General features: G+C 47.7%; 1 protein-coding gene and 1 non-coding gene across 2 annotated transcripts; both read left to right on the top strand.

The window, feature by feature from the left end:
• The first annotated feature begins 3,282 nt into the window (after positions 1–3,282).
• LOC123059416 (aspartyl protease AED3-like) lies at positions 3,283–4,727 on the top strand. The gene has a single exon (XM_044481994.1). The coding sequence runs from the start codon at positions 3,360–3,362 to the stop codon at positions 4,719–4,721; it is 1,362 nt and encodes a 453-aa protein (XP_044337929.1). The 5' UTR covers positions 3,283–3,359; the 3' UTR covers positions 4,722–4,727.
• A 293-nt stretch (positions 4,728–5,020) lies between these two features.
• On the top strand, positions 5,021–5,093 carry TRNAK-CUU (transfer RNA lysine (anticodon CUU)). The gene has a single exon. It is a non-coding gene; the product is annotated as a tRNA-Lys (tRNA).
• The last annotated feature ends 6,299 nt before the right edge of the window (positions 5,094–11,392 follow it).

The raw sequence follows: 11,392 nt of genomic DNA, 5'->3' as shown, positions 1-11,392 counted from the left end.
TAAAATTGTCGTGCTTTAGAACATATCTAGCAAACTTGGCATATCGGCCCAATCGCCATAATAACCACCAAAATGGCTATTTTAGCTAAAAAGATCACTCTAGCAGAATCAACATCATGCCCTCAATCGTCATATTTTTTGGGAGGCGCTCCATACCGAGCCCGCGAGGTTTCATATATGGAGGTTGTGTGAGGCGATATAGCACGCCATCCAGCCTCCCAAATATTGGCATCATGAACATCTAATTTCGCAACGTGCATTTGGTTCCGTCGTCGCCTACATCCCTGTGCCACCTCCACAGCCCGGGACACCGAGATTTGGCCTCTGTCACCTCTTTGAACCATTCCCGGACCTCTGACGCTTTGCCGCAGTCCCACGACTTCATCCCGTTGTCTAGCCGCGCCACCCTTCTGTCGCACGACCTCTAGGTAAATTTCTCTGATATTTTCTTGCAGATTTAGTTTAGTGGCTTATAAATTTTCCAGCCTAGTCGGTAGCCAGAAATAAGCCCGGGAAGAAGAATCGAATTGGAAGTGACTACTTTTGTATTCCGTTCATAGCTGCCTTGTATCAACGGCAATGAACTAGTACAACGTACATGTGAACCTTCTAGGTCACAGTGATGAAAGGCCAGGAGGCCCAACGCGTGGGCGCCCAAATGGCGCTGGCCTTGCTCATCGAACACCAACCGGACAACAATGTAGAAACAATACCCAAGGGAACACCGGTCAATTTAAATGATGCACCATGGGACCGAAGGTCTTTTATCATGGGGCCAGCACCACGCCGCTCAGATAAGTATTATAACCTTGAGCAACTGGTAGAATAATTCAAACTGGCCTGGCGGGCAACGCATGGAGCTCAAAGCCCGGGCAGAAATCCCTACGAACATAATCACTGCAGATCATTTTCGAGAAACAGTATAAGAAAAACATAAATTTTTAGTTGCATTAGCTGATTCGCTTCTTGGTTGTATTTGTTTATTTTATCAGTGCTTGCCGTTGTCCTCTTCAAATAGTTCATTAAACCTCCATTTTACGTTTCAAATAGCTCATTTGACCTCGGGGTTGCAGTTGGTCTCTGCGCCAATGGTGCAATGCTTCTTCAAGACAACTCATCCAGCGACGCCGTGGACTCGACATCTATTTGCTTAGATAAAATGGGCTCATTTCTTTGGTACGTGCCCGTCTGTCTCTTTGGTTCTTTCCTATCCGTCTGCCCGGTCCTATGCAGCCACAATCTGGGTGGAGCTGTGCTCATCCCGCTGACCGTATTCTGCAGCCGACTCTAGAACCTACAGTAATAGGCAGCGGACTGACTAGAGAGAGAGGCTTCCCTGGCCGGCCTTGGACGCTCCTGCATCACGAACCAAGAACAGAAGGAAACATAGCCGGTCGGCTGACGCCGAGAAGAGCCGGCCAAAGGGAACACTTTCGGGGTACAAGCAATTGCACAAAAACAACATCTCACAGCTAAAATTGAATCCATATTGTCTACTAATTACAACTCATAGCTGTAGTCGTTCCACTAACTACTCTGTACACCAATAACACTATAGAGGGGCCAATCAATCGAACAACAACAACAACAAATCCGGCTGGCGTAACTAAGCAAGCGAACCTGCAGAAAAACTACGCATTAGCGAGAGCCACCCATGAAACACATCACACTAAAAGGACCAAAGAAATAGATCACATGGAAGAAGAGGGGTGTCTTTGCGGCTGCCCTATCCCCTCTATTTGTATTTATAGAGGGAAGCGTAAAGCAAAAACAAAACTCTAACTTGCTCGTGGAAAGACCAATGTACCCATGTACCCTTCCAAAACCGACCTGCGAGTGAAAAAAATCAATGCACCCATCCAGAATCGACATGCGAGTTGAAATACTAATTTACCAACCCAATGCCAGGGTGGTCCTCGAACATGATTCACACTTTATGAACACCATTTGAATCAATTTACAAAAGAATTCAATTGACTTGGATTTTTGGCATTAACTATATATTCAATTACAGTTTGAGTTTAAATTTAAATGATTTGAATTTGGAAGCCCATCTTGGGTCAAACTGATCTCAAAGTTGTGGTTTCTCTTTTGGGACCCAAAGCAAAAGCAATTTTCAATTTGAAATCTTGAATAAGAAGTCATGATTAATTCAAATAACTATTTGAACAGGATATGAAAACATGTGCCATGGCAAAGCAAAATGGTTGCCATGGCAACATTTCTAAATCCTCTGCCATGGCAGCAGTTTCTGCTGCCGTCCAGCCACGCACACATGCTGGCGTGACACAGCCAGCTGGACGGCCCTCCGCCCAGCCGTCTGACGGGCCCTCGCCACAGCCCGTTGGACGCAGCGCCGGCGCACGCGAGGGACATAGCATGCAAGCCACATGTGCATACCCAAGTGTGGCCATCGAACAACCCGAAAAGGGCCCCACGCTCAAGTTGGTGTTGTGCCCACAACACAACCCTGCCTAGTGAAACCAGGCCAACCCGGCAAGGGTCGAAGACATCGACACACTGGTTCGGCGATGATGTCACGCCCGGGACAACGTGAGACAGGGCCAACACGAGCGTGCCCGACGTTGCCCAATGATGGTGGCCCCAGACGCGGCCGGGCGGTCCAGCTGTCATGGAACGCCAAGCCGGATCACCCGGGTGCGAGCCGTCCGATCTTGTATCGCCCCCAAGTGGCCTCACGAGAAGCCACCTCGAGATTGACGGCTAGGAGGCTCTCTCAGTCCGCAAGGCGCCTAGGAAGACGGGTCCACCGCATGACGGCCTCGGTCCACCTATCATGGTCACGCGACGACTATAGCAATCGCGCGCCCTTAGTCCACCCGTCATCGACCCTCTATCCAGTCGTCCGGGAAGGCGGGTACTCCACCATCCTTTATATGAGTAGTAAAATAGGCGAAATTTTCAGTTGCGTGTGAAATAACAATTGCAGACGCAAGTATATGCGTATTCTTACCATCACGGTGAAGTCGGTTGTGAGCTTGTGGGTATAAACCTAACTGGCAAAGTTAATTCATATAAATCTTTAAAGCCATGACAAGTGAGCAGGCTAGGATTCTAGCTCATTTGGTACTTGGTACAAAGTACTCTCGTGCGCCTTGCGCCTACCTACTTTCTTTCTACGAATGCAAAGATAAAGTCAAGAGGCCAAACAATTTCAACCGGGCAAAGTCATCAGTGCATGCATGGCAGCGGCAAAAAATTCTTGGCCTATATATACAACTCGACGCTTCCATTCCATGTACACCCGGCCAGCCACCTTCGGGTCTCATTTCTCGGAGTTTTCTCGCTATCCTTCATTTCTTGCTAGGAACTGAGCTAGTGATCGAGCAAAAGCAACCATGTGGATTCTAGGACTATCCACCATCCTCGCCGTGCTCCTCTTCCCTACGTTTTGGACGGCCGCGGTCTCCGTGCGTAGCTCGACGCTGCTCCTGGCACGCTCATACTCGCTGCCGTCGCCCAATGCCGGCGCGCCCCTCGCCGCTTGGGCAGTCTCCCTTGCCAGGCAGTCCGCCGCCGACGTGGCACGCGTTGCTACGCTCGCCGCTGCCGTGCCCGCCAAAGCCAAACCTAAGGGCAAAGGCCGGTCGTTCGTGCCGATCGCGCCGGGCCGGCAGATCCTCAGCATCCCCAACTACGTGGCCCGCGCGCGGCTCGGCACGCCGCCGCAGACGCTGCTGGTCGCCATCGACCCCAGCAACGACGCCGCCTGGATCCCGTGCAGCGCCTGCGTCGGCTGCGCACCCAAGTCGTCGCCGTCCTTCGCCCCGACGGACTCGCCCACGTACCGGCCCGTGCGGTGCGGCTCGCCGCAGTGCGCGCAGGTGCCGGGTGCCGCGTCCTGCCCCGGCGGCCCTGGCGCGTCGTGCGCGTTCAACCTGGCGTACGGATCGTCCACGTTCCAGGCCGTACTCGGGCAGGATGCCCTCGCCCTCGAGGGCGGGGCCGTCGTGTCGTCGTACACGTTTGGGTGCCTCCGCGTGGTCACCGGCGGGTCCGTGCCGCCGCAGGGGCTCCTTGGCTTTGGGCGTGGGCCGCTGTCCTTCCTGTCGCAGACCAAGGACACGTACGGCTCCGTCTTCTCCTACTGCCTCCCGAGCTACAAGTCCTCCAACTTCTCCGGGACGCTGAGGCTCGGCCCCGCCGGGCAGCCGAAGCGGATCAAGACGACGCCGCTGCTCTACAACCCCCACCGCCCCACCCTGTACTACGTCGACATGGTCGGCATCCGCGTGGGCGGCAGGGCCGTGGCCGTGCCGGCATCGGCACTCGCGTCGTTCGACCCGGCCACAGGCACGGGCGGCACGATCATGGATGCGGGCACCATGTTCACGCGGCTCTCGCCCCCCGTGTACGCCGCGGTGCGCGACGCGTTCCGGCACAGGGCGCGGGCGCCCGTGTCGGCTCCGCTGGGCGGGTTCGACACGTGCTACAACGTGACAGGCGGCGGCGTGCGGGTGCCGAGCGTGACGTTTGCGTTCGCCGGCGGTGCCGGGGCGGCCGTGACGCTGCCTGAGGAGAACGTGATGATCCACAGCTCGTCGGGCGGCATCGCGTGCCTGGCCATGGCGGCGGGCCCGTCGACTGGGGTGAACGCGGGGCTCAACGTGCTGGCCAGCATGCAGCAGCAGAACCACCGCGTGCTCTTCGACGTCGCCAATGGCCGCGTCGGGTTCTCGCGCGAGCTCTGCACGGCCTGATCCATATACGCGCGCCAAGAGTACTAGTATGGGCAGTTGAGTAGCAGTAGGTTTGTATTATGCCATGGCAATTTGTGATTTGTTTTGCGCATGGCACTAAGAAATGTTGTTTTTCCGGATTCGAAATTTGCTCATAAAGTTGTGAAGTTGTACCTTTCTTCCGGGAGCTGTAGCCTACGAGCAGGGAACTTTTCAGAGTTCGTTTGCTCAAGAAACTTCTCCATTTTACTTATGTTTATAATACACATCACTTACAACTTGCCTCAATATATTTCCTAATTTTGAAATTTTGATCACTTGCCTGTCTAGCTTAGTCGGTAGAGCGCAAGGCTCTTAACCTTGTGGTCTTGGGTTCGAGCCCCAAGGTGGGCGATTATGTTTTGTTTTTGATTGCAAATGCACGTCCCATATCTCTACTCCTAATGGAGCAGTTGGTAGTCTCCACCGGTCAATTTTCGTCACACCTCCCCTGGTTTTTTTTGGTACTTCGTCCCACTTTCCACCGATCCCCCGCATTTTACCTCCCAACCGATAAAAAAACATCAATATACAACTACGGCCATCCTGAACCGCGCCGGTTCACGGATAGAAAAAACCCCCACAACAATCAATCACGGTTAACCTACGAAATGACGGGCTGATCGATCTGATCGTCTTGACCTCGATCCCATTGCGAGCCGCGGTCATTCGTCCCCGCCCCTCAAACCCTTCGCTGCCGTCACAAACCCTGAAACCCTTGTCCGCCGCCACAAGCGCTCATACCGTAGGTCTCTTTCACAGCGTGCACTCTTATCGAGGCGACAACGCCGTCCGAGTGCAAAGACAGGCTCACGTCCCCGATCCGTCGCTCTTCAGCGGACCTGCGTGCGATCCAGTCGCCGCCGGAGTGGCGATTGCAAAATCAGGTGTCAGGTGTGGCGTTTACATATTCCTACCTTTACAATTACTACTCTTACAAATCTGCATCTCTGATCGGTTCCGTGGATCCAGTCGCCGCCGGAGTGGCGATTGCAAAATCAGGTGTCAGGTGTGGCGTTTACATATTCCTACCTTTACAATTACTACTCTTACATCAGTTAAATGCTGTATTTGCAATGAGAATATACTGTAAGCTGGCATGAATAGGTACAGGCTGGATGAATAAAATCGTTCAGTGTGGGAGATAATGTCATCCTCCCATATGAACCACCGTTTTGAATGGGAAATGTTTGTCACTATTTGACAGCCATACCTATTTATCACTATTTGACCGCCCCAAATGCTTGCAGGTGGTGAATCATCAAGTGGCAACAGGCATCGGGGACGGTGTCATCGAGTTTGCATCTCACAACTTCAGAGGATCTCCATTTTCCATCCTCGAAACAGCATCACATGCAAAAAGTGACACAAACATAAGGTAGTTATAACACTTTAATCTAATAGGTTCCATGCAATAGTAAACAATCTAGCAGTCTATGCCATCTGAAAAAAGTCAAGGGTCTTATGCCAATGTGAGCATCAGGTGGTTGAAATTGATTTAGTCCAAATACGACTCCGTAACCAACAATCCATGTTACATTGATGGGAGACCATAATTGTTTTTGCATAGCTAACATTAATTTCCCATCAGAATTCACTTGCCTTTTCGAACTACTAGCAAAACCACCGTTTTTTATATATTTGGTCCCGTATGTGCACACAACCTGTTTTGGTGCCAATTAAATATACTCATGCCAGCTTACAGTATATTCTCATTGCCAATACAACAGTTAACTGATGTATAGCAATTAATTTCATAGGTACACATGGGTAATTCAAGAAGCAGGGCGGTTGATCAGCTGCCAGAAGAGGACGTTTCTACAGGTATGCAGCATTTCTATGAGAAATTACTACACATGTGTTAACGAACATTCACAAGCTTTCATAGCGTGATAACTGTTGAAGTTAAATCTACGGGCATGCTTTAACCTATCATAATATGCTACGCATGAGTTATGTGCACTTTTCGTATTCACATAATTAATGCATAATGCTTTTCAGTCCTTACAAGATCTACAATAGTTGAAGATAACAATGCAAGCATCTTACCCATAGCGGAGACTGTTGTGGACAATTCAGCTACTGTTACAGGTATAGAGCTTGTGTGACTATTGTTGGGAATGTTGCCATGTAGATACAACGTTTATAACATTGTCCTTATATTCATGTTGGTTGTCATCCTACAGATGGAGAGCATAAAGAGGATTCATTCACAGCTCCGAATACCAATGATTTGGATTTTAGTTTAGATGAATATGGTACTCTCTCAGCCTCATTACAAATGTCAAGATTGTTATAACCATATTTTTGTAGTGTATATTTCATTGATTTTTTATTATTTACTGGGTATCACTATACAGGTGGAACAAGTTCACCACGGATTAAAGACCTTCATGATGGTTCGTTGTTGGGTTCCAACCATCTAATTCTTGATTGTCACCCTACTATTGGTCATTTTCATTAACAACATGTGCCTATGCTGCATATATTGGTGTTCTACAGAGGGTGAACCTCCAGACGAATATATCAACGGTGGGACAAATCTATCAGGTACTCCCACGGATGCTTGTCTAACATCGAATATGACCTTATGTACATATGTTGTGAAAAAGCATTACCATCTTTCTGTTTGATATTTTTGACATGCTGCAGACGAAATCAGATGCGGGAATCAAAGTCATATATCAAAGGAACCTGACAACACACAAATGCTTTCAGCTAAGGATATAAAAAAATCCAAGATGTCGTGTTACAAATAGAGGATCAACAACGCTTCTTGTCGAAATCTGGTAATTTGTGAAGGCATTTAACTTGTGGACATGTTTTCAGGTATTTTGCTATATGCAATGGCTGTTTGTATTCACTAACTACCGTATGTTTAATATGCGTTGTAGACCCTAAGGAACTTAACAAAGCCTTGAGGCGGGAAACTTATCGCATTAGCAAAAAACAGGGTTTGAAAATACAACAAGTCGATGGCCACATCGTTCAACGTCGTGCCCTAGGTGATATCACGAATGTTCGTCAACCTAAGCTTGTGACATCAGGTACATTAGGTAGTCATTGTTTATCTATTTGTATGCGTGGCTTCCCCTTGGTATACCATCATATAATACTGACACATCGTTCTGAATCAGATGACTTCAATGTCACAAAAGATAATGCTGCACTAACAGAAGAAGAACGCAAAAGAGCCCATAGAAACGCCCTGAGGAGAGCTTCTTATCGTAGGAAAAAAGAACTTGCTCTTGAAGAAGATAAACTCTGCGCCATTAATTTGTCTGGTAAGAATCAAGTGTTCTAACCATTACCAATTAATTTTTGTGTAACATTTATTAACCATGTTCAACCAGACAATGCAACTAGCTCTGCCTATACAACATTATTATCGCATCCTGATTCAGCATATACTGCTACATGGATAGAGACATATGGTCTGGTTAACGACAATGATCAAAATGGTAATTGACTTGTTAATAATGGATTCATCAATGTGGGAATATTAATTTTTACTTTCTACATTTAAAGTATGGTTTCAATGACACCAGACATTGACGAGAATATACTTGAAGAAACATGTCTGGTAACCGAGGAAGATCGCAAAAGAGATCATATAAATGCACTTAGGAGGGCAGCTTATCGGAGGAGAAAGGATAAGTTAGAATCAAGTGAAAATCTACGGATGCTATCTAATTCAGGTAAATATTTATGTTATTAATTCACGGCGTTTAAGAACATAACTTAATGTAGTCGATGCAAATACCATAGCGTCATATGCTTGATCTTAATGCAAATTAATCATTGTTGGGTCCGAGAAGAATGTTCTGGTATTCATTTCTCACTAAAACAATATTTTCCAATTACAATATTACCGCCTCACTAATGATGCTTGCACACATTATTTTAAAAAATCCACGGCTGATATCCCTAAATATACAGACACATTCCACGATGATGCAACATTACCCCCTCCGTCATTAGATGCCTCCGGTGTTACCCATGACAACGAGGGATCTAAGAGGATACAGAGAAACTCTCGTAGCCGAGCATGTTATCACAAGAAAAATGAGGAACTAACGGTTGATGATAGAGATGATTTGAATGAAAAGATACGAGGGAAGCGCGTGCAGCGCCGCAAAAGCAGGTCGGATATTGAGAAGGGGCAGTCAAGTGCTCAAAGGAAGGCCTGTTATGCTAAAAGGAAAAATACCCGTGCAAAGAATCTCTCGCACTCCCTCGTCCAGACATTACTAACTCAACAGCTGATAGCCTCGCGATCCCCCTCTCTCGGGCCGCCGACGATGATTCATCGGATGGCGACCCTCCCCCGGTCATTCCGAATTACGGTGTTTGCACCCCTGGTATGTAATCGATTTTCTTCTGTTCTGATGCAACTTCTCAGCAACCTTATACTGACCGGATCAGGTCTTTGTCCCTGACTGTTCAACTATAATGTAGACGACATCAATGTGTTCCCAGAGCCCATCAAGGGCGATGAGCCGACACCAGCCGAAATGATGGATGAGGAGTACTACTTGTATTGTGACCAAGGTATGGTCAAGTCTATTTTAGGAAGGCTAGGATCTTCATTGTAGTTGTATATATATGTCAATATTATTTTCATGATCATGTTTCAACGAATGCCTATAGGATCCGATAATGACGCATTCGAGGATGACGAGGAAGCTAGCATGACGTCTTTTATATCTGGCGAGGTTGATCCATTAGACTGTGTGTACACAAACATACCAGACCACACCCACATCCTGAAGCTCGACACAAACTGCAAACACTGCAAGGCCATAAAGTTTGTTTCTGAGACTGACGGATTCTGCTGTCGCAATGGACAGATCGAGCTTAAACAATCGGAACCAATCCCAGAGCTTATGAGGCTATGGTCCAGCATGGATGCAGATTCCAGACATTTTCGTGAGAACATACGGTTCTTCAATTGGCATTTCGCCTTCACAACCCTTGGCGTCAGCCTTGATGAGAACTACACGAACATGAAGTCTGGGGTATACACATTCCGGGTACACGGAACCATCTATCACAATGTGCATTCGTTCGGGCCTAGCTCACGTCCAGAACATCTGCAGTTGTACTTCTATGATGACGACCCAACCATAACCCATCGTAAGGCGACTACAAATCAATTAGATCAAGAGGTCGTGAAGAAGTTAGTAGACATACTTAAAGAGAACCCTTACTCCCAGCAATTTAGGAGTTTGGGTGCACACAAGGGGAACCTTGATGATTATAGGATAGACCTAAACACCGATAAGAGGCTTGATCAAAGAAAATATAATAGACCTTTGTCATCCGAGGTTGCTGCAATTTGGGTTGAGGGCAGCGACCTGGCAAAAAGGTTTGACCGTAGGATAACACTTTATGGTAACAACAACGAAAGGCATAGCATACGCGTGTCATCCGGAGCATATGACCCGTTGTCTTATCCCCTATTCTATCCAAGGGGCGAACTAGGTTGGCATCCGAAACTACCTAAACGTAATGTTCCTTGGGAGGCTGTACTACATCCTCAACTTGTCCAAGATGATGATGAGGATGCAGGTATGACATATGTGTACCTTTTTGTTTCAATACATGAATTATTTCTAAAGGTAAGCATTGTTTTGATCATATACTATCGTGTGCAAAGGGAAATAGCAGGTTGTGCGTCTCCGTCAGAGACTACTACTGTTATATGCTGCAGACACGGCCTGCAATCTTCAATCCCATACTCTGTGGAGCACGACTGCTGCAACAATGGGCTGTTGACATGTACGTTAAGATTGAGAGCTGTCGGTTGAGGTGGTACAGGAAGAACCAGACGCAGATTCATGCCGACTTGTATAAAGGAGTGGTTGATGCCATCACTTCAGGGGAGACACGGGCAAGCGCTGTTGGGGTTAGAATAGTGCTCCCTGGTACATACCCTGGTGGCGACCGCGACATGAAGAAGAGACATATGGATGCCATGGCAATTGTCCATACATACGAGAAGCCAGACATCTTCCTCACCATGACTTGCAATCCTAAATGGGACGAGATAACAAACGAGTTGCTGCCTGGTCAGACGGTGCAAGACCAGCCTGATATTGTGGCTCGTGTGTTCCATGGCAAACTAGAGCACATGAAGTACATGTTGTTCAAGAAGCATATCCTGGGTGTTGTAGTTGCTTACGTATACGTAGTCGAGTTCCAAAAAAGGGGCCTCCCCCACGCACATTTTTTGTTGATCATGGACTCAACATATAAGCTTATCGTCCCGGAATAGTATGACCGACTCATTTCCGCGGAGCTCCCAGACAAGCATAAGTATCCGGAATTGTATGCAATGGTGGTAAAGCATATGATGCATGGACCATGTGGTGCTCTCAACCCGAAGAATGTTTGCATGCAAGAAAACGGTTGCAAGTGCAGATATCCACGGGCGTTCAATGAGAACACAACACAGGGGAAGGACTCATACCCAGTGTATCGATGGAGAGACGATGGAAGACGTGCTAAGTTCAGAGGGAAGATGCTGGACAACAGATGGGTTGTGCCTTATAACCCATACCTACTGCGGATGTTCAATTCCCACATCAACGTTGAGGTCTGCTCTAGCATTAAGGTTGTGAAATATCTTTACAAGTACATTTACAAGGGCC

The sequence above is a fragment of the Triticum aestivum genome, chromosome 3A, assembly GCF_018294505.1.
Source record: "Triticum aestivum cultivar Chinese Spring chromosome 3A, IWGSC CS RefSeq v2.1, whole genome shotgun sequence".
Classification (NCBI taxonomy): domain Eukaryota; kingdom Viridiplantae; phylum Streptophyta; class Magnoliopsida; order Poales; family Poaceae; genus Triticum; species Triticum aestivum.
This window is presented reverse-complemented; position numbering and strand designations above follow the sequence as displayed.